The 24936-nt window shown below is 39.6% G+C and overlaps 1 protein-coding gene across 13 annotated transcripts in view; it reads left to right on the forward strand.

The window, feature by feature from the left end:
• The window catches only part of MYO16 (myosin XVI), a 602174-nt gene that overhangs the window by 221530 nt on the left and 355708 nt on the right, over positions 1-24936 (forward strand). For 12 of the 13 annotated variants that reach the window (XM_075129773.1, XM_075129766.1, XM_048854910.2 and 9 more), the window contains one exon: positions 5558-5666. The exons of the other annotated variant lie outside the window; for it this stretch is intronic. In XM_075129773.1, coding sequence (XP_074985874.1) covers positions 5558-5666 — 109 coding nt within the window. The remainder of the gene's footprint in view (positions 1-5557; positions 5667-24936) is intronic. 13 annotated transcript variants of the gene reach the window in all.

A 24936-nucleotide genomic window follows, 5' to 3' on the forward strand; every position in this document is an offset into this window, starting at 1 on the left:
TTGGGAATTAGCTTTCCAGCACTCAGAGTGCCTCCTGGTGGCCGGTGGCTCACCTGCCTCAGGTTCACTCCCGGACCCAGTGCCCCTTTCCTCAGGGTTCTACCCACAGCAGTACCCCCTTACTCTGGGTCTCACCTCCCAGGGGAACCCCCAACCCTCTCACCCACCTTGCCTCAGTGGCTACTGCCAGTCATCATCTAGACCCCGCTCACTGGGGCAAACTGCAGTCTGTCATGGCCACTCATCATTGGCAAGGAGGTTGGATAATCCCAGGCTGCTCCTCCCAGCCCCCATACCTGCATAGGCCTCTATCAAGGCCTACAGCCTGGGGAGTTGCCAGGCTGGAGCTCCCCAGCTCTTCCTCCCTTTCCCCAGCACTGCTCTGTCTCAAGTACCCTTCTCTCTCAAGAGCTAGAGAGAGACTCCTCCAGCTCCTGGGCCCCCAGCCCTCTTATAAGGCCTGACTGAGCTGGCCACAGCTGTGGCTGCTTCCCCAATCAGCCTAGCTTGGCTGCTTTTAACCCATGCCTACTGAAGTGGGGCAGCCACCCCACTACACTCAGGATTTGCAATTAGTTCTGTGAGCCTTCACCTGGCTTCTGTTTCTGTGCTACATCCACCAATAGACGGGTTTTGAATTTTCTCTCAACCTCCCATTTTCTCAATTTTTGAAAAGTCTACTCAACATTTACCCTCCTGTGTCTGATCCTCTCTAAACTCGTAGGACACTCCTCCCCCCAGTCCCTGCCTATGGAAACAGCTTCATTACCATTACTGTTTATGAAGATGACTTTTCCAGTGGTGATCACTTTTGCTAGGAGTGTTTCTGAACTTCAGGCTCTTCTGACTGATCCTCCTTTCCCGGACTTCCATAAAGATAAGGTTTCCCTTAGGCCACACCCTAAGTTTATGTCTAAGGTAGAGTCAGCTTTCCATCTGAATCAATTATTCATTTGCTGGTGTTTTTCCCTAAACTCCAATCTTCTAAAGCTGAAGAAACACTTCATACATTGGATGTTCGTAGACCTTTGGTATTCTACTGGGAGCACACTAGAACTTCTCCCAGGCTTTTCATAACCTATGCTGAGACAGCCAAAGGGCAATCAGTTCCAACTCAGAAAACCTCACATTGGATTTCTGACTGCATTAAGTTCTGCTACAATCTTGCTAAAGTCTCTCCTCCACTGAGAATAATGGCTCACGCCACCAGGGCTCAGTCCACTTCATCAGGCTTTCTGAGCAACCTTCCAATAGCTGATATCTACAAGGCAGCGATGTGGTCATCTATATGTACTTTTTCTGTTCATACCCAAACTTCTTGTGACAAAGCCAACTTTGGCAAGTTGGTGTTACAATTTCTGAAGTCCCTCCACCTATAAGGAAACTGCTGATGAGTCACCTGCAATGAAATGTATATGAGAACAATCACTCCAAGGGGAAAAAAGGTACTTACCTGCACAGTGACTGTTGTCCTTCCAGATGTGTTGTGCACATATATACATTACATGATGCTCCCACCTTCCCCGCTACTTTGGACATTATGTGCAGTGGTGCAAAGGGACAGAAACGGAGGTAGCAGCCACACCCTTTTTATGCCTTCACCTGAGAACACAAGGAGAACAGGGGCACATGCGATGCCTAGCTGTACTGCTGGCTAAAGTCTGACTCGGGTGCACTGGGCACGCAAACACCTGCAGTCGAATGTACATGTGCACAACATATCTTGAAGAACAACAGTTACTGTATGAATAAGTGACTGTTTTTCTTGGCAATACCAGAGAAGAAGGAAAATGAGATATCTGTCCTAAAGAGCTTACCATCTAAGTCCCTGAACCTGCAATTGGATCTGCTAGCACAGACCAGTGTGCCAGTGTAGAATGCCACTAAAGTTGACCCCTCAATCAGACCTGCTAGTTAATGTGGCTGTGCACTGGAATAAGGGTCTATGCTAGAGGATTCAGTTGCAGGATTGGGATCAGGAATGAGAGTAGGTGCATGGTGGTTTTATTTTTTACTAAAATTTAAAACGCTCATTTATGATTATTGAAATAAAAAAAAATGATTGTCTAACAACTGCAAGAACTAGAATTTTTCTGGTGTTTACTTTATAAACTATATTGCAAAACCCTCCACTGTTAAATCTAATTTTAGCAGCTACTTCCTTATTGGTCTGCAGCAATCAGAATAAGCATGGTAACAGTAATTGATGCTTCTCTTGGTCTCCCCACTCCCTCACCTCCTTCCCCTTCCTTTCCCTTCAGAACTGAAGGTGTTGTTACATTAAAATAAAGGTGTCTAATCAGAGGAGTAATGTAAGATTATAAATATTTTTATGTTAAATGTGTTCATTGTTCAGTAATCTAAATACTTTTTTTAAAGTACATCTGGGTCAAGTTCTTATTTTAAAAATGTGCACTGCTGTTCAGAATTACTTCATTATCCAAATTCTGAAACATCTCTTATCTGTCTAGCTGCAAGTTTGACCAAGCTTGACCTCCTGTTTGTGACTGGTTTGTCATAAACATTTCTGAAAGAGGTGAACTAATGCAGTGGTGTCCCATAAAATGTATGGGATCTGAGGAATTCCATGTTATATCCTTCCCTCTATGAAATTACACTTTACCAAGGGAATGAAATACATTCTTCAGACTAACTTAAATGTCCTTCATTTCCTAATTTGTAATGTGTAGAAGGAACGTTGTTTACTTAGCTCCAATTAGAAAGAAAATATGTACTGTATAGATAAACGCTTTTTCTTGTGAATGTTGCCTGACATTGTTTGGATGTCAGTTTCATGCAGGAAAAGATGTGTACTTTTAGGTTTTAAATCGTGCTTTTAGTAAATAAGCCCTTTAGATAAGAAAGTGTGCATTAGTTCTATCGAAAACAAAAACAAAAAAACAATCCAACCAATATAAATGTGCTAAATACAAAATTATTCTGAATAGTGAAACAAGTACAGTAAAATAAAGACAGGTTTCAGAGTAGCAGCCGTGTTAGTCTGTATTCGCAAAAAGAAAAGGAGGACTTGTGGCACCTTAGAGACTAACAAATTTATTTGAGCATAAGCTTTCGTGAGCTACAGCTCACTTCATCGGATGCATTCAGTGGAAAATACAGTGGGGAGATTTATATACACAGAGAACATGAAACAATGGGTGTTACCGTACACACTATAACCAGAGTGATCACTTAAGGTGAGCTATTACCAGCAGGAGAGCGGGCGGGGGAACCTTCTGTAGTGATAATCAAGGTGGGCCATTTCCAGCAGTTGACAAGAACGTCTGAGGAACAGTGGAAGTGTGGGGTGGGGGGAATAAACATGGGGAAATAGTTTTACTTTGTGTAATGACCCAACCACTCCCAGTCTTTATTCAAGCCTAGGTTAATTGTATCCAGTTTGCAAATTAATTCCAATTCAGCAGTCTCTCCTTGGAGTCTGTTTTTGAAGGTTTTTTTGTTGACGAATTGCAACTTTTAGGTCTGTAATCGAGTGACCAAAGAGACTTTGAAGTGTTCTCCAACTGGTTTTTGAATGTTATAATTCTTGATGTCTGATTTGTGTCCATTTATTCTTTTACATAGAGACTGTCCAATTTGACCAATGTACATGGCAGAGGCAGAGGTATTTTCCACTAAATGCATCTGATGAAGTGGGCTGTAGCTCACAAAAGCTTATGCTCAAATAAATTTGTTAGTCTCTAAGGTGCCACAAGTACTCCTTTTCTTTTTAGTAAAATAAAGGTTAGCCAATCTTTTAAAGTAATCCTCTTCTTCAAATCCATCCTCAGAATGTGTTTTCCTCAACTCCCTAGTGCTGATTCACACTTTTGAGACAGTTTAATAGAAATATGTATTTTAATGGAACCAGTGTATAAAATGCTCAAAACATTTCATGCTGTATAAACCTCCCTCCCATTCCCACCCACTTAGACTAATGTCATCCTAACCCAGAAGCTGATCCCCAATTCCTATTGAAGTCACTGTTGTTGTTTTTTTTCTGTTGACTTCAGTGGGCATTGGATCATGTCGTTATCATTTAAGCTCCTCAGAGCACAACTTATGTCTTCTAGTAATAATAATCCCTCATTAGTAGTACACTTTTGCCACTCAGGTTTAAAGAGAGGCTGTCCTTAGTTTGTAGCTATCACTTTAATAAGAGTAAGAGTAAGCCATACTCTTATCACACAGGCTTCAACTGGTCATCTGGAGGGATAAGGAAGGATTTTTTCCCCTTGATGCACAATTGACCGGATGTATTTTGGGTTGTTTATTTTTTATTTTCCCCTGAAACATTGGGGATTGGCTACAGCTGGAAATAGAGCATCAAGTCAGGGCGTATTAGGGCTCTGAGGAGGTGCAGAAAATCCTCTTTCTTAGATGCTTGGGTGGTATGTCTTGCTCAGGGTCAAACTGATTACCACATTTGGAGTCAGGAAGGAATTTCCTCACAGGTCAGTTTGGCAGTGATCTTCGATGACTTGGTGGGGGGGGGGGGGGATCACTTTCCTCTTCAGTATGCTGCATGGATTGCTTGCTAGCATAATCTGGGCATATCTCACATAATCAATTCCCTGCCCTTGCAGGGGCCTCAGGAATTGGTGGTACCTTGGCCTTTCCTGTTCTCTGACTGTGGCACACAATAATTTAGTTTCCTCAGGATTGAAATGTTTTAGTCTCACTAAAGTCATTGAGCTAAATATAGGGGTATCTGGGTGAAGTTCTATGGCCTGCGTTATCCAGAAGGTCAGACTCGATGATCTAATGGTCCCTTCTGGCCTTAAACGCAATGAAAGCTGCAAGCAAAAGTAATTAAATGTAATAGAAGTCACTTTTGTTTTGAATTGCTGTTGAAAAAGCTGTTGAATTGCTGTTGATAAAGCCACAGGGAGAAATACTTAAACTGAATAGAAGTTATGTTTTCTAAAAGAAGATACAGGACCCTTTACTGCAATCAGGCTTTCCTCAGTGATACAATTATAATTGTTTTTCATGGAATAGCACAAATCTCTTGTAAAAATAGGATTAGATTTGCCACCATATTGCGACTTGTGACTAATCCTCCTTAACATGGAAAATATGAAATTCTCCCACGGTTCTTACCACCTAGGAAGTGTGTGGCTTCATAGTTTCTGACATAATTTCCCCCTGACATCCCTGGGCCTCTCTTAATCAATCTGTCTTTATACCAAATTTTGAGTTGGATTTGTAGTAATATGGACATCAGTCCTTTAGGGATTTCACTGTAAACCATCAAACTCACGTTCATTGTTTAAACCTTGTGACAAAGGTGGGTTTTGTTTGTTCTGTTTTTATCTTCACTTTTCATTTGGAGCTTCATTTTCAAATGAATCCACAATGTGAAATAAAATGCTGTCCAGAACAAAAGACATTTGCCTAACTTCTGGAAACTATCCAAGACCCCTGAGTTTTACATATTTGCCTATAGAAACAGTAAATTGGCCCTAATATTGGTGTACTCACAACTTTTGAAAACTTTTTTTAACTGTAGCTTTTAGATATAAAGATATAAAATGTTCTTAATTATTGCTTTTAGGCTGGGGCCAATGTGCTGCTGCAGGATGTTAATGGAAACATTGCTCTTGATTATGCCATTGAAGGGACAGAATCCAGCTGCATCCTTCTGACATACCTGGAAGAAAATGGTAGGTCAGCTCTTATTTTGGATTTTTTACCCTTTCTTTTGGGGGGCAGAGGGAGGTACAAGAGGCCAGATCTTCAGCTGATGTAAGTCAGCACTGAAGTCAAAGGAGCTTTTTTCAGAAGGGGTGTGGGTTTGGGTGCAATCACAATAATGCTGACTATGTGTGAATATCACACAGCACCAGAATTTAGAGAGAGGGAGAGAAATTGGAAAACCAGCAGATGGTTTCTGATGGTAACCATCTCAGATCGTCTGTCCATTTATATGGAGACACCAGAATGCTAATTCAGTGCAGAGAAGCAGGCCAGGGTACTTTAGCAGATAAACCACTTAAATAAACAAACAATTTTGGCATGTCAAATCCAGGTACAATCTGAATTTACAACATTCAGCAGTAACTACTTGTAGTTGCTATGCTTCCCTTTCAAATGCGAGGAGCATAGCTTCAGGCTATTGTGATTGTCTTCTTTTACAGGCTGTAAAATATTGATCATGCACCTATTCCCAATGGAAATAATGTATATGAAATTTTATGACTTTAAAAAACTTTTAATTTTGCATTGATAGAATATTTTACGTGGATTTGTATTGTTTAATGACAGATGACAGCAATCGTATATCAGGGATACTTTGTAATTCACTAGTTTAATTCCAAATGTAGGTATCAGATCTGCAGCAATATCTGTAGCAATATTTTGGCTGGAATACGTCAGTTCTGTTACACTTACATTCATTCACATTGCAGTGAGATCTAAAGCAATTTATGTATGTGACAAAGCATCCTACCAATGGACACGTGGGAGAAAAGCTGAATTAAACTGACAAGAAGATGATATCCAATGTGTGGGTATACAAATATAATCAGTGGTGTTTCCAATGGTTCACATATCATGATATTTTCCATCATTTTGTTTTCCTGTTGCTTGGACAATTTTTTACATTTCAAGAACTTTCTTGTTGGAAAATTAGATTAATGTGTGTTTGCCAGTTGCATGAGTTGCTTGAATCCTCGTTGCACTGCAATATGCAAAGAGTTGGGGCTGCAAGAACTTTGGCTAAAGTTGCATTCAGCATGCATATTATACAGCAGAATGAATTCTACTTATTATACTACCAGTTCCAATGGATCTTCATTAAAATGTTCTCTGGCCCCTGTGATACAGGAGGGCCACGGAGCAGTGGGAGAGTGGTCGAGGGAAAATATATAAGCCTGAGGCTAATTAAGGTGTGATTCCCTGTAGACTAGAGGGGGTGGCTACAGGTTAATTGGAGCACCTGTAGCCAATTAAGGCCCTGTCAGGAACCTACTAAAACCCCCTGCTTCAGGCAGTCAGAGAGGAGGAGGAAGAAGAGAGGACTGGAGTTTGGAGGTGTGTTTTGAAAAAACAGAGAGCCAGAAAAACCAGGGAGACCCTGCCCCAACAGGGGAGGGAGACTCCCTTCCCCAGTGTCCAAGGACTGAAGGTACCCCACCCAAGGGGGAAGACGGTAAGAACCTGCAGGGGTTGAGTGGGGCTGGGACTCAGAGTGAGGAGCAAACCCAGACCCCTCCCCCGCTTCCTTCCTCTACCACCCTCCTGGGGCCCCAAGAGTAGGGGCAATGGGTGGCATCTTAGCCCCCCACCAAGAAAAGCACAGGACCCACCATACTAATATTGGCTATCTTGTCACACCCCCCAGTCAGGTTGTCTGTGTGCTATTTTGCTTTATAAAAGAGAAATACATAAAATATAAATGGCAAATATTTTGGTGCTCATTTCAAAGAGATTTGCTAGATGCATTCCAATTTTTCTAGATTCAAGGACAACTTATGGAACAGTATCTTTGTACGACAAAATGTACAGCTGGGGCAGAGTTTATCGTAAAGACCATGGTTCTGGATGAGTGGTGGGAGGTTGTTGTAGGGAAAAAATTAAACAGTGATACATCTGGCTCTGATTGCAACTCAGTGAAATCCTGGCCCCTCTGAAATCAAAACTCCTATTGACTTCAATAGGGTTAGGACTTTTCCCAATGCAGCTGTGCCACTGTATGCTGCTAGTACAGATGCTCTAAGCCAGTGGTGGGCAACCTGCGGCCCGTCAGGGTAATCCGCTGCTCCCATTGGCCAGGAACGGCGAACCACGGCCACTGGGAGCTGAGGGTGGCCGTGCAAATGTAAACAAACTGTCTGGCGGGCCGCTGCTCTAAGCAACTTAATTACTCCAGCCCCCGCAAGCAGCGGTAGCTGTGTCGGCGGGAGAAGCTCTCCTGGCGACAGTGCTGTCCAAACTGGCGCTCAGGTTGGTGTAACTTATGTCACTCAAGGGGGTGACTTATTCACATTCCAAGAGACATAACTTACACCGACTTGAGCTGTAGTGTGTACACAGACCCAGTCTGTGATATATTCATCCCAAGGTGCACTCATTCTGCAGTTAGAGATCTTTTATTTTTAATTGTCATCTCAAACTATTTAAACAGTCCACTGGCTTTATCAAAATGACAACTGAAAAAAGAAAACATTAAAGAAAGGATATGTGGTAATCTGGGAAGCATGAGTTCTACTGAATCACCGGGAATGAAAGTGATGCCAGGTTCTGCTCTTTCTGTGAAATGACAAGAGCTGTAAGAAAAGAGTGCATGATTCCAACTCCCCCACCCCTGTCATGCTCTGAACAAAAGGCTATTTTTGGAGTAACACTATTCAGGCCTAGAGAAAGTTGAGAAAAAGTAACTTCTTTAATAAAAAGCATAACTACATGAAAAAGGGAGTTGGAGTGTTCCCTAAGCTAGAGAGACCAGTTAAGATGGCTTTCAGAGAATCTCCATAGCATCTTATTGAGTGATGACAACATACAAAGCAATGACACGTGATAACAACATTATATATCAAACACTTTCAATGGCTGAACATACCTTGAGGACAGGGCACTGTTACCTGTCAACTGTTGAAGAGATGATTAACCATTTTGTGGGATTCATACATATCATACTACAACCCAGCTTCCTGAAACTGCAAATTTCACTAAATGGAAAAAAAAAAAATTGAGCAGTATAATCACAGAATATTTTCATCGTTTACACATTTATCCTAAACTTGTATGTTAAGGCCTGGTTGAGACAGCAGGATTAATACTATCCATTTTGTGTTTTCAAAATAATTAACAGTAGGCCAAGTTGGTGCTCATCTTTCAGTCAGCAAAGCAAAACTCAGGATTTAGACCCACGTCAAAATCCTTTACCAAAGATGCATTTTTCCAATAGCCTGGGCCCAGTCACTTGTTAATAAGAATTCTGCAGTTAATTACATACATAAATTAATCTCTCTGCTGTTTTTTCTGATTAGTGCCATACATTCTCATTGAAGTATGGTCTTTTGACCTACAGTAAGTTCACACAGCCTTCAATTTGTGATTTTGTGAATGACACAAATACAGCCTCTCCCCTGCACCACCACCACTAAAAGCCTTGAACTATTCTCCATTCTATCAGTGAATTCCTAAGATGTTCTCTTGATGTTTTCCATTGAATCATACCATCTGACTTTAGCATTAAAAGAAACTGGCAGTGGAATGCAGAAAATATTCTAACAACGGCCTCTAATTACATATAATTAAAGGCTCAGTTAAAAATTACACTGAATGCTACTGTCTTCCCAGTCTGATGATTCAAAGTAGTATTGGAACAATTAACTTTGCAGGTATAGAAAAAATTTGTAATTAGAGAGCTTTAAAGGTATAGTAAGCTAAGTTTTGTGTATTTTTATTTTTAGATCTTATCACCCGCTCAGTTCATAGCTAATCTTTAATCAGAACATAATCCATTAAAATGTTTTCTAAATACTTTATATTGGAAGAGCAGAGTTATTCAGTCCAATTATTGGACCTCTGCTGGGGAATATAATTAAAATGGCAGTCCCATAATGAGAGACAAGGCCATCAATGGAGGTAATAAAACAGTGGTGGTTATTTGCCATTGTCACAAAGTTTAAAGTCAAATAATCTAGTCTGAGCTGTATGTCATAGGCCCCTAAACACCACACAGACACTCCCTCAGTAACCAGAACTGGTCCAAAATATTACAGCCTCAGGAGACTCAACTCTTACGTGCCACAGACAGAGAATAAGGCGCACCAATGCGCGAGGCCCCTGCAATAGCAGGGAATTGGTTACATGAGATATACTCTCATGATCATAGCAAGTGAGCTGTGCCCCATGCTGCAGAGTGGAAGGTGAAACCCCCAGAAGGTCCCTGCCAATCTGACTTGGGGAAAAATTTCTTCCCAACCCGTAAAGTAGGGATTTGTAAAGAGCGTCATGAGGTTTTTCATTTTTATATTCAAGGTATTTCTAGAAGTCCCTGAAAAAAAATTTCTGAGATGGAGGGAAAAACTGAGCAAAAAGACTAAAGAATCTGAGATCTGACAGAGAAGTTTCTCTTGAATCTGTTGAAACAAACTCCCTTCTCCACTGTTCATTTTAACAACAAGGTTTACTTTGGGGAAGGCCTGAAGTGCTAAATAACATCAATTGTATTAGATGCATATTCTCCTTCCTTTTTACCTTTTAATATTCCCTGATTTGCTGAAGATACCATGATTTAAATACATTTTCTCCTCTCCAAATATTTTCAAGGTTATGAAAGTTGTTGGCTGCTTTTGATATTCATTGCCTAACATCTGGCACAATGTCACTAACATTGCACATCTCACTCCCTAGACAGGTAAAATGATTTGCTACTTCTAGTGTTCCTTTGGCCATTCTAATGATAATTTTTGGGACATTGAAAGTCATATATTTTGTTTTCTCCGTGTTAATGAGCAAAACAGCTTGTTTTGCTGTATCTGCCAAAAGCTGGATCTTTTCTTCCATTAAGCAATGTGTTGAATTAACCAGGACAATGTCATCAGCAAACGCAAGGTAATCCAATTGTGCTTCATAAAATTTGTCCATAAAATTCCTTGGTTTTCTTCGATGGTTACTTTCTTCACAACATCATCAATGACCAGTGCAAATTAGAGTGGGGACATAATATACCCTTGCCTTACTCCAGTGGTCACTGCAAACCAATGACTAACGCTGTCACCTTCTCTGGTTGTACATTTGTCATTATCATATAGATGCTTGATAACTATTTTTGCTGGTAGTCCACAGTATGCCACAATTTTCCAAAGACTGTCTCTGTGATGCTTCAAAAGCATTCTGGAAATCTATAACATTTATCACAAGAAGTGCTTGTCACTCCGCACTGTGTTCTATAATATGTCTGAACAACAATATGGCCTTCACATGGCCTCACTGGTCTAAAAACTGCTTGTTCCTTTCTTGAAGTTCTGTTTGTTTCTTGATAATGTTGCATACGATTTTCCCAGGCACTGAGAGTAACGTGATTCCTCTCCACTTATTGCAATTGATAAGGTACCATTCCTTATCAATTTTACTATAAGGCTGCTCTTTTGCTGGGTTGGGTACTTTTCTTCATTCCATATTCTATCCAAAAACACAAGGGGAGTCTGGAGATCGTTTCATCACTTGTTTTAAGCATCTCTGCAGTAATGTTATCCTCTTTAGCTGCTTTGCCATTTTTCAGTTTACTGATGGCTTTTCTACCTTCTTCCATTGTAATAACTCCTAAATCAATATCAAACTCTATTGGTAGGTCTTCATCACATATACCTAGTAGTTTGCTTGATCTTGGTCTATTTAAAACAGCCTGACAGTGCTCTGCCCATCTTTTCCTTTGTTCTCCTTCTCTACTAAGAGTTCTTCCATTTGTACTTTAATAGGGCTCCAGTACTGGTAAAGTTTCCTGTAAACTGTTTGATTCAAGGTTGTAAGGTCAAATCTTTGGTTAGCATCTTCAGCATCTTGATATTTGCTATCAGCACATGCCCTTTTATCTCTTCCAGCACTTCTTTTTACCTCTCTGTCTAGAGCTTCTATCTTCTTGCCACTTGCTACTCTCTTCACATGTGTTAGCACTGATAAGTTTTGCTTTACACTTCTCTTTTCCACTGCTGCATTAGTAATCCATTTTTCCCTTTTATATTTCATTGTTATTTGAATGGTCTTTGCGCTTTCTAGATATCACTTTCTGATGTTTTTCCACAAAGTATCAATGTCTTGGTTTTCTTATGTTCAGCCCAGGAGAACCACTGACCCTATTCTTCATTTCAAGCTGAAAAGCACTTTTTTGTGTTTCGGTCTTCAAATTATGCACTGTTGATGTGTGGCCTTCTTTTAACTTTCTTCTTCCCCTTTAACTTGATCTTTAGTTTAGCAATACCAAGATTATGGTAATTTCCCACACCTGTTCCTGTGTACCCATATACATCTGCCAACAAGCTGTAAAACTTTCTTGAAATACAGAAGTGATCTACGTGGTTCTTTGTAGTACCATTTGGGGGAGTTCCATGTCATGTTATGAATTTCTTTATTAGGAAATATTGTTTCATCTATCACTAGATTATTCACACCACAGATTTCTGCTAATTATTTACCATTTTGCCGCACTTGCACATAGTTTTATCCAAACTATCATTGTTACTTCCAGCCTTTGCATTACAATCACCCACATTCACTAGGATATCATGTTTTGGGACCTTGCTTAACACCTCATATTACAAATCACAAAAAGCATCATTTTCATCTAGCTTTTTGTTGGTTGGTGCATAGCATTCTGTAACTCTTAATTTGAAGAATGTAGTCTGAAAGCGAGATCTAATCATTCATTCATTGACTGATTTTCACTCAGTTAGTGCCTGTTATGCTTCATTCAACAGTATTGCTTCTCTCACCATCTTCATGTCTATCATCCACGTTCCTGGAGATGATGATGGTTTTATTTGTTTCTCTAAAGTGTAGTTTGTTCAACTCTGTCCATCTACACTCATGGATTCCAAAGACATCAAGATGGTATCTGTCTGTTTCTTTAATTATCTGAGCAGGTTTAGTAGCTTTGTACATTTTTTCACATTCCAAATCCAGTTTTCATTACTGATCTCTCCTTGAACAAGGGACTTTTCAGGACATTATGCACTAATGCACAAATAGATAACAATGTAGCTCTTATTAAAAGAAGTTGGAATTAAGTAGTTAAATCTCTGGTAACTGCTTTGAAAATGTAGGCATACATTCTGTGGGATATTACCCATTTTTGTGGATTTTCAGACACAAATAACAGGGCTAACATTTATTTGAAATGTTCTGCATATTCTGTTTTCCTGTACAGAAGTCACAATAAAACTCAGCTTAATTATAGTTACTGTAGTGGCATTGTAATTCCTAATGAAATTAATCACTGCTTGAAGAAAGCAATAAGCAGACTCCTCTTGCCTAAGGACATCCTCTGGATACCCTAAACATTCTTTATGTTTGGGGAGAGGTGCTTCCAGTTGTGAAAGGCTTCATTTAAGGCACAGCCCTGAACTGAGAGGTGAGGTGGTACTCTAGTGCCCAGTGGGAGCTTTGGGAAGCATTGTGCTTTAAGTGGACACAGTGCCTCCTAGAGCATAGGGAGAATGTGGATTCTGTGCCCTCCTTGAAGAAAGTTCATTATCTGCTCTCTTCTTCCATCATTGGTTAGAGTATAGTGACAAACAGGGCCATGAACTTCCCACCCTGTCTGACTATTTGGGGAAACTAGCACTTTAGAGGCCTTCACTCTGTGAAGTGCTTGTGTTTAGAAGCGACTGGAAACTGCCACTGTGCCTTGTCCCCACACAGAAATTCAGTGGAATGAGCTCCTTGTGTTCTTGTTAATTCCTGGCATGCCCACCACAGTTGCCAACTTTTATGTGGTAAATAAGCACCCTGACTTTCACAATAAGCCAAAAATCAAGCTTATCCCATTTCAAAACAAGGCCAAAACAAGCCAATCCCTAAGAACCCCAACACTCTAGGTGACTAGATCCCCCCAGCATGCACTCTAGGACTGTGGTGGGCCCGTTGTGCACCCCGACTCTCTCCCCACCCTTGCCCCTGCTTGCTGGGAGCCAATCAAAAAAAAAAAAAAAAAAAAGAGCAACAAGCTGCAACAAGCCAAACAAGCAACAAGTTACAAGCCAAAAACTAGTCAACAAGCAACTCACTAGCCAATTAAGCCAAAACAAGCCCAATTTCTGCATTTTTTTCCCACGGGTTTGGCTTTAACTTGCCCTTGTAATATATCAACAGTGCTATATTTGTTCTGCCTCATTATATCTTTTGTACAGTGCATCTTAAACTTCTATCTCCTCTCACAATACTGAGAGGAAAATTGTGGCACTTTAGGAAATTGACAAGGAGGGACTGGGGGAAAAACAAGAAGAAGACAGAGAGGATCATGAGCGGTGACGGAAAATCCAGGCATAATGTCATCTATCGCTAGTAGTCATTAAAATATATAGCAATTATGATAAGAATGAATGCAGTCTAACACGTCTTTAAGTTTTCATCCTGTTTATATAATTTTGTTGCCTTGTTAAAGTCATTTCTGCTGATCCCTTCCATCTGCTTCTCTTTTCATTCACATCATTCACAATCTGTGCATAGTGCACATCAGTTCCCCTCTGTTTCATCTGTATCAGCTGCAGTTGTTCTTTGCACATACTGAAATAACTTGATTTCTCTGCTTGTCCTCTCATTAGAGCTCTTTTAGTTTTAGTTCTGTCTTGGTAATGTGCATCAGTGGCATTGAGAATGTGGTGCATACAGGGGCATCCCTGAGATTTACAGGGCTCTGAGTGAAGATCAAGATGTATGGGCCTGGTGCAGACTTCTGCAAGCAGCATCGTATATTTGTGTGTTAGGGAAGGTTTGGTAGCTAGGGAGGCTTTAGGATGACTTTGTCATCTATGAGGAGAATTGAGAATGTCATTCATCAGTGGGGGCATCATGAGGGTTTTGGTGGGGTGGGCTGGTGCACTGATTTCCTAGCCCATGAAATACAACAGCCTTCAGTTAGAGATTTTGCCCTTCTTCTCAGGAACACCTTTATGAGAACTTATGAAGAGTCTAAACAGTAAGAAATACCCAAACAGCATCTATAACCAGCAGTTTCCACATACAGACCTGTGAGCAAGGCTCCAGCTCACACTCAGATGTTTCACCATTGCTGTCTCCTAGGCAGCCATTTATACTTCCCCTGCTCCCTCTAACAGTTCAGGTGTAATTGGTTGCAGTATTAACTCTTTAGGGTCTGGGCAAGGGAGTGCTGTTGTACCCTGTCACAAATGGCTTGGTCCACTAGTCATTGCCATGGTGGTGCGGGTTGGGTTGCCAAGTTGATCTTTCAGGATTGAGGCATGGGGTGAATGACAGGTTAAGTCTGTGAGGTGCTCAATGTGTTCTGCACTGCAATACTGACAGAACAGATCCTCTGAAAGTATGGGGTCCTGTGTAGCCACACACAAAGGAAAACTCCTGACGTACACAGGACTACCCTTTCACTCCAGAACAGGTTTGAAGTGTCTTGGTTAGGAAGTGTGTGAAAGATTTCACTGTGACTTTGTCTCATTTTGTTTTATGAAGAGATGACTTCAGTCTTTGGGAATGCCAACATGTCCCCTTTCTTGAGCACAATCTTCATTTATAATTATGTCAACGTTTGATTTTAAAGCAAAACTTTGTGTTTCAGTGGCACATTAAAAATATCTGGTTTAAAGTTGATTGATAAAATACATTTAAAAGGGATGGTATTATTACTTACATTTCACATACAGGTTCCTTCTGTTTACTTATGCACAATGTTTTCCAGTAAAATTTGCGACAGTAAAACTCTGATATGGTGTATGATCTTTATGTTTATTTTCTTCCCTTAGATTGAATTAAATATTAATACTTGGAAAGTGTTACATTTCTTACATCCTTTCATGGTATTTAGTTGCATTGTCAATTAAATGACTCAAATATGAATAGGTGAAACTAGAACTGAGTAGCAAATTATTATGCAACTTGCTGCTTCCATCTTTGACACATGGCAGACAGTGACACATTTGCTGTGTAATTTGTTTCTGAAAATAGGAGAATTCTTTTTATATTTCTGTGTCTTGGGCTTGAGCCTTTAAGAGAATTGTGCATTCAAAATGCCTCATCATCATATAATCTTAGAAAACAAAGCACTGGTTTGTTAGAACTGGCAACACAAATTTGAACTCTATCTTGTATATCTGAAAACAAACTCATATCTTTCTGCTTATAGTACAATGAGAATTTATACACACTCAAGCTGCTATAACAAAAAAAGGAAAAAAGCATTTGTTGTGAAATTATTTTTAAAGAAATATCTACATTTATATCATTGTTTTAGCTACCTCAAGACTACTGTTGCTTTATACCTTTCCACACAGTACATGTGCAAGATAAATGGTTTAGTCTCATTATGTAAGTTTTTCCTACGTTTAACAGAACTTTCTATGCAATGAACAAGCTAAAAGAAATTGTTCGAGTATATTGGCCATTGGATAATATTAGATATTTAATGTACCTAACAAGTCTTTTTTATTATTACTCCAGATGTGGGAATAATACATATGTCTTGTACTTCGAATGTTAAGGTAATGGTCTTTAAAGTCCTGCCTGAACTCTGGAAATAAAGACCTTTAAAGGTCACAATGTAAAAAGTAAAGAGCTAAATTCTGATGTGAGTGCTACTCCATTTAAGTAATTTAACTCCACTGACACCAACTCTAAATAAGGTCCAGTTTTTGCAAAAAAATAGAGTATAATCTGTCAAAATTTATGCTAGCAAACTGGAGTGGCAATTAGTTTACAGTGGCATTCCTCTGGGAGCAGACAGGATAGAACTGTTGGGGTTTTATTTCTGCTTTGAAACAGCAGGTAGAATCCTAAAGAGAAGCTGATAGTTAGTATAGAAGTTTGAACTGAAGACACCCTGTGACATCAGACAGAAAAAGTGAAGCCACAAATAAGCATTAAGGCTTCTTTAAAACCAGCAGTGAACAACGCAAGATAAGTAATATGAACAGGGAAAAGTGAGTTCAGAAGTGAAGAAGGCAAAGCAGAAAAGACAGGTGAACCATGAGATTTAGAAAATGCTCTAGTCTGAAAGGTGACAATGGAACACAATGAAAAAGGTCAAAAAATAAAACCTTTAAAATCGTTCATGAAACCTGGAAATGTCTGCTCTGAAAGCCCTGGAAGACTTGTGTGGGAAAGATACCACACAAGCCCCAGTTATGAACATTTTTCAGACAAATATATTGATTAATAAACATTGTTTTATTCAAAACCATTGTCTTGAAAAAAAATATTCATGCTGGCCAATATGTTCTAATACTGAAATGTGTCTCATTGGAAAGCCCTGTTCCTGCAATTCAAATAAGGAGAAAAAGTAAACAGTATGTTATCTCAAGTGTTTTCCTGAAAATAAATTGTTGGAGTTGAGCAATTCAGCACCTGATAATAATACTGCTCTAGCATCTTTCATGCAAGGCTCTTGAAGAGCTTTTTATTAATAAAAATGCATCCTAACAATACTCCTATGAGACACGTTAGAAGTGAATAAAATGTCACCATGTTAGCACTACAGCTCATTGAACTATCAGTTGTAAGTAGAGAGTCTAATTTAGATTACTTTTTCTGTGTGAATCATTTACAAACTGATCCTTGTTGCTCATCATGTGTTTGTTATCCACAAACATTTTGGCTGAAAAGTTTTCAACCAGGCGGTTGTTCTCAAACTCTTCACTTTGATTATTCTTTGTGAGGTGTGATTGGTTACCTAAGTCACATGGTATTGTTTCTGCTCTATGACTGGATGAAAATGTTATCTTCTTGTCTGAGAAATTTTATTGATTAGTGAATAATGAATACAAGATATACTGCACATGTGGATTCCCTTGTATATATGTAAGGTCCAGTATTTAAATTAAGACCAGCCGTTCCTCAAATATTTATGTGAACAAAAATCCATATGTGAAGAGCAAATAATAAGGGGTATTGTAAGCCAAACCACAGTGCAGAACTCAGCCATGCATATATCCTATTCTAAGCACATGGAGAAATTAAGATAATCTTCCTTGCCCATTACTCTGACCACATCAACCCATCTTTGCGCATCTCCAATTTCTTACAGAAACATCTATATACCTCTCCTAAAATGGTTCATAAGGCCACTGTCTTCCCCTCCTACAAGTCTCTCCTCAAGACCTGCCTCTATTGTGATTCTGATGCAAATAAATGAGTGCTTGAATTTGCAACCTTAATGTCTTTTAATGTAGCTGTGTGTGTGTGTGTGTGTGTGTGTGTGTGTGTGTAATTTCCTAGGTGTTTAAAAAAGCAAACTTAAAAAACCAACAACCAGAAATTTGATCATGTAGAATCATATTGACATCCACATGGGTCATCAGCAGGGTCAGAATCTTTAGATCCACAGCACAGACCTCTGTCACTTGAGCTAACATTTTAGCTGAGAGCAGTAGTAGATTGTCATCCTTTACCTGGACTAGCACTGGAAAGAGGATAAGACAGACACTTTGCCAGTGGATTTCACAGATGTTTGCTAACAGTAGAGGACTGAGACTCAGGATTCTTGTATTCCATTCCAGGCTCTAGAGTAGTGTGCTCTGATGGGCACAGGCTTTCTCCCACCGTTTCCCCCAAATTTCTGACCCCTTTCTCCCCTGTTTTCCTCCAACCTATCCTTGTCCCAGCCCTGTCTTCCCTCTTTCTCCACCATGAACTGTTCGTCTCAGTTTCCCCAACTCTCCCAGATTCCTCATCCCAGTCCCATTTTCATAAGCTACCTCCTTATCTTTCTTCAAATGTGTCCTTTTCTGTGATGCCTACAAAACACTTGATAACAGTTAGGTCTCTTATGTTCGGAGGCCGCTGCCTATCCTCCTACCAACATTGTCCTACTGTTTCCTTGTACACACCCTTCTGTCTGTCCGTATACATTTGTTGTCTCTTGTATTATACTTAGTTTGTAGGTTCTTGGTAGGCAGGGACTATCTTTTTGCTCTTGTCCATGCCATTGTTCTTAGACATTAAGGTAATATAAATAATAAATTACAATGTTGCCCCTTGGCCCAAGTGGTTAGCCAATATTCAGGGTGTTGCTGGGTTGTTCACATTAGGGAGACAAATTGATGACCAGGTCAGGTATTTCTTTGTAAATCCTGTTTATTTACAAAGAATGTACAGATTCCTGTTTCCCTGAATGCAGTAGGAACAAACAACAGGAGGCAGTTTTCCCAAAATAAATTCTCTCTTTTGGCTTCTTCTCAGAGCCATGCTACCAATGCTTTATCCTGGCTTTCTGCTTTTGTACACACGGGTCCACCAATCAATGCCCCACCCCATGTGTTTGCAGTCAGTCGAAGGGAAAATCCCTCTTATTGGCCTTGAATTAGTTCTTGTTCAGCCAGTGAAATCCAGCTCTTGTTCATGAGGTCCAGTGCATTGGGCAATGCTTTTAATATTTCAGCTATCTTACTCATAAAGGAGCTTAATTGTTTTTTCCATGTAGCCTGACCGATAGGTAGCTAGCATACTCATCAGTTTCAATGAGGTCTGTGATGGCCCATAGATCAGACTTGTTTGCTGGCAGTCACTAAGGCCCTCCAACATAACAATGATACTAATTTTCCTTAACCAGTCAGTCCCAGTCTCCTCCATTACCCATGCACCCGTCTCCCAGTTGCAGACTCCCCCTCCAAGTTCATTGGTTTAATCGATTGCCTCCATCACCTTGCCCTTTTCCCCGCAAGTCCAGCTCTCTGTTTTCAGATCTGACTATATCTTTCTCCACAATGCCTGGGAACCAGGAGAGCAGGGGGATTGAGACCATAGGAAAGCCAGTCACTGATGCTCAGTTCCTATGCCCAGCTCCACAGTGGCCTAGGTAAATTTTAGGTAAATGTTGTTAAATTCTGTACTGACTTTTTATTGTCAATCACTGTACACATGTATTTTATATTTTATGGAGGGGGAAGTCTGGGGTGGTGATGGGTAGTGGGTGATAGATTGTTGTAATAAGCTACACATTTTAAATGGGGGACTCATTCATATATCCATTTGAAAGAAGTTTTAACTCAACCCATAACTAGGTTGAGCCCAGCTCCTAACACCAATGAAAGTGTTTTGTAGCTCCTTTTGTAAAAGTGTATTTTGGGATGTACCTTTCTTTTTTATAATTTTCTTTCCACCTATCCCATTAATAAGAAATTAGCTCCCCTGTATATGTCAGCTTTGTTTTCTTCCTTTATTTAACCTCATTAACACTCATCACAACCAAACTGAATGTCTAAATGGTGTTTTCCCATTGAAAGGGATCATGAGGGTCATTCAATGAATCAGCCAGCAAATCTTACTGTATGAGTAACACAGGTGTTTTTCCCTTTATTATTATATGTATTACCATAGTGTCTAGAAGCCCCAGTCATGGACCAGGACCACATTGTGCTCCGTGCTGTACAAACACAGAACATAGAACAGTCCTTGCCCTAAAAAATGTACAGTATAAGTATAGGACAGAATACAGGTAGATACAGTCACACAACAGAAGGATACAGACAGACAGGGGAGTACAAAGAAACAGTGAGACATTGGTCAGCATGATTGGCAGGGGTCTCAGAACACCAGCAGCCTAACTGTTGTCAAGTTTTTTGTAGGCATCACAGCAAAGGAGAGTGAAAGGGGGAAACCATATTCTTATCCTGTATAACAAGGTTGATCAATGAGGAGCAATTCATTTATATATGAACTTGACTATGAGGGTCTCATTGTCCCACCCTCATAAAATTGTGTATGCAAGTATATTTTATAAAGGATATTCCCAGCTTCTCCCTGGGGAAGCATTCACTCCTAGCTCTGCAGGTTCCCAAAATATTGGACCTTAAAACTGTAATTTTTAAGAATCAGAAAGCTATAGTATGATTTTGCTTTTCCTGTAATAGATCCTTCCTAGTCCTGTACAATCAGACTCATGACAAAGATGCGGGGGGTGGGGTGGGAGAGAGAAACACTCCACAGTCCTAATAACATTTTTAAAACTCTCAGCCATCTGTAAGATACAAATGTGTGACATATACAGAAAACACAGTGTGGTGTGATGTGGTACAGGTGGTTGGCTGATATCCATTTGTGAAAACCTGCACAATTCATTGATTTCAAGGCTAGAGTGGATCACTGTGATCATCTGATCTGACCTCCTGTGTAACACAAGCCATAGAAAGTCCCCCAAATAATTCCTAAAATATATATATTTTAGAAAAACATCCAATCTTGATTTAATCACTTGCTTGTGGATGTGCTAATTGTGACTAATATAGCCATCTCAAACTCATGCTGACTACAACCTCTGCTGTTCAGCTTCACCATCCATTGGGGAATGTCACAGACACATACAGGTACAATCTGGATGGATGGACTGCTGCGTCCCCTCAAATCTCCAACCTGGGATGCCTTTTAAACTGTTTTGCTCTTCGAGCGACCACTCCTGGTCCTGCTCACAGACAGCCTCTTACATGTAAAATTACAGCTGAATTACATGAATGTTCTGGTCAGTCACTCATGAATTACATACATGATGACACCAGAAACTTCCCAGTCCCAGAAATGTGCATCTTATACTGCCCAGCTCATACTGCTCAGCTCCTGGAAAATACCAGCTCATAGTGTCATTTCATCAGTGGAAAATGATGTGCACAAACCTTGCTATCTCAAGTGGAGGTTCCCAGACACTTCAATCCCAATGCACCGGTTCAGATAAAACAATAAAACAAGTGTATTAACTGCAGAAAGATAGATTTTAAGTGATTACAAATAATGAGAGATAAAAGATTTGTTACAAAGAAAATAAAAAATAAAACAAACTAATGAATCCATTTAGCTTGCTAAGTTAAATGGATTCAAGGCAGAGGTTTTTCTCACCATATGCTTTGAACAGTCTTTACTGGCTGGAAGCCTCCAGGCCAGGACCCCTCCCCCACTTCAGTGTTTCTTCAGGAACCCCCAGTTGTTTTCCATTGCTAATATATAAAATTTTTCCTTACATTCTTCTTCCTGATAAAGAATGGCTGCTTAGCTAGGAGATGGTCCACTTGACTTTGACACCTGGCTGAGGTGTTGATTTGTTTTTTTGTTTCCTGGGTAACTGGTTTGGGCCTGCTTTTCTAAGCTTGAACTGGTTTTCAACGTTATATAGTGAAATCTTATAACTTTGCATACAATATTGGCACACAGTTTACTAGGAAACAATGTTCAGCAGATTATGAGTTTTCAAATGATACCTCAGAAGGCATACATTGTACAAAATTTATCATAGTTTTCTAAAAAGGATGAGCATAGGAGTACAGTGTCACAATGTCTGTTTTAGAATATATATAGTTGGTGAGTGTATTTTCCTGCTTCCTCCCTCTACAGAGTACTGTTAAAATTGCAGCTGCAAGATGCTTCCAAGGACCTTTTGAAAGATATAAGATTATTCAAAGCATGCCCTGTAAGATATAAAGGATAAGGTATTACATTATTAGTATGGGGAGTGAGTATGCTAATAATGCCTGTGGCAAGCCTCCTAGTATGACAAGTGTGAACTAGGTTTTTCCAAAGGCTGAGGAGACTTAGCTTACCTGAGTATTTGTAAAGACAAAAAAAATCTGACTTTTCGCCAACCCTAACTTCTTATTGCTTACTAAACATTACATAATGCAAGAAATTAAGGCATTATAGTAATTAAACATTACTGTCTCAATATTTTTGTCTGGGGGCCATGAATATTGATGGTGGTGGAGTGGCTGATATATATGTCTTCTAGTTAATTGCTACATTTGTTACATTGGTATTGCTACTCTTATTAAGGCTTGAGAGGCATGTAACCACGAACAACCTCCTGAAATAGATTTTTTATCATAATTGTTTGCTGGTGGAACTGAGAAGAGGAAACAAATGAAAATTCAAATTTCAGTAGTAAGCTTAATATTTCAGTCCTATTATGTGTGAACATTTTTCACAATTAATCTCTCTGCACTACAGATCAGTTGCAATAAAAAAAGCATTATCACTGTCACTCATGTTTCACCCCTCACCTCTAACGTCTTTCAGTCTGCATATCTATAGGTGTGTTGAACTGGAGGGAAAAACATTTGAAGTGAATGCCATGAAGTGACATAATAATTGGTGGTCTGGACTTTATTTAGGCCCCCATAAAAGTTTGGCTAATTAAGCCTCGGTGTTTATAAAAGAGTCAAGTCATTGGGATAAGAAGGTGATTTGGGTGGTGAACAACAGTCAGTCACTCTATTGTTAAAAGACAAGATGGAGAAAAGATGACAGGAAGAAGTAGAATTGACAGTACATAGGATACGATTGTACCTGTACATTTTATTGAGCTCGTTTAATCTGTGATTGTGAAATGCAAATCTGGACATAGGAAAACCCCCTGTTCTGACAGAAATAATGCATAGATTCTGTATTCACTACTGTATGAAATTAAAAGTGCATTCTTGTCTACAACTGTCAGTCAATAGCAAGTAAGCACATATTGCTCTTCATTGGCACAATATCACCATTAATGGACTAAATTCCTCTGGCCTTACTCATGCAAATAGTCTCATTGACTGCCAAAGGACTACTTGCATGAGTAAGATTGGTGTGATTTGTCTCTAGGTGTTAAACCTTATGTCAGACATCACCTAACTCTGATTTATCTCATTCTTTTCAGTCAGTGAGATGCTGCACCAGCTAAAATACAGTACCAAAAACAATATTGTTACATCCTACATGTGAAAATTCATCCTTCACTTTTAGAATTAAAAGGAGTGCATGCATAAACCATTTCTTAACTACCAATAATGCTGATTATGAAGATAACTATAGCTTAGCAAATTATATCAAATTTTGTACAGGAAAACATTGCAATTGTGCTGACATCCTGCATATCAAGCTTCAGGCCAATGTAAATTAAAATAGTAGCAGCATAAAACTCTATAAAAATGGATATATGAAAAAGGATATGGTTAAAGATTCCTACTTGGAGCAGTGTTTCCAAATGCTAATAAAATAGTACTACACGTGCTGAGTTCCACAGTTACAATTGCGAATACCTTTGTGTCAAATCTTTCTTGACTTTCATGAGTAGTCCAGGGCCCTGATCCATAAGCAACTATCCATGAGGGCAAGTTTGAGGCCCAGTTGAGCAAAATGGGGCTATTTAAATGAGTAAGGAAAGAAGTGTGGGCAATTTATTTTTGTACATTTCATAAACATTGAACACAAAATAGAAGCTAAAGTCTTCATTAAAATGTGTAGATAGATATAGATAGAGAGAGAAAAAAAACAGGATCAATTTACTTTGATGGTGGAAAATAAACCACCTGTGTAATGTTTAATTCTGGATTTTTTTAACTGTATATTAGTTACATTAATGTAGGAGGGCAGGATTTGCCCACATATGAGATTTTCCCAATACAGCAGTCTAATTTTCTTCAGTTTAGTTTTGTATTTCTTTTTAATAGTACTGTCCTGCAGTGGCTATGAGGAGAGAGAGAGAGAAATGTATAAAGATATGAATTAGTGAATGTGGCCACTGGCTTTTAATATTAACACTCCTGATTTGGAACTCCACACCTGATTTGGAACTATTTGAATATCTATATGCAAATAAAACTTAGAACACGAGGCAGCCTTGTGGAGCAGGCTGGTAGGAAGAAATAATGGGCCTGATTCTCCCCAGCCTGGCATGTAGCGTAGCCATTTACATTCATGCAAATTGGGTTAAAACAGTATCTCGACAGAAGAGTAACATTGTATGCTCATTTCATATTTTCCTTTTGTAGGTATAAATGACCATACAGGGTGCAGGGCAGTGGAGAATCAGGTCCAGTATCTTGATTGAATATTGTATTATCAAAATGTAACTAATTGCCAACTTCATCACCAAACAGTTTTGTTGTACCTTGTCATGGATTCACCTGAACCAGTGGAGTGTCTCACAAAGCTAGCTTCCTTTCATTTTACAGCAGGCAAACTGATACCCAACTTGAGATGGCGATCTGGGCTTGAAGTTCTGCAATATGAACAAAACGGTACTTTGCTGACTGTCAAAAGGGGCAGTTAGTGTTAGGCCCTGATGAGGCAGGGCTTTTGGGTTAAGATAGGGAAGATCCTTCCTCCCTTCTCCCAGATTCCCCAGAACTGCCCCCTGGAGGAAGGCAGACAGCCCTTTTTACCTTGTGTGCTGGGCCTGATTGGCTTTTGCCCACTCCTGGTCCTTCAAGCCACTGGAGGACCAATTCTTAACAGTTCAGCTAGCAACTGATCCTGGATGATATTTTAAGGGATCTCTTA

Source organism: Caretta caretta, chromosome 1 (genome assembly GCF_965140235.1).
Source record: "Caretta caretta isolate rCarCar2 chromosome 1, rCarCar1.hap1, whole genome shotgun sequence".
NCBI lineage: Eukaryota > Metazoa > Chordata > Testudines > Cheloniidae > Caretta > Caretta caretta.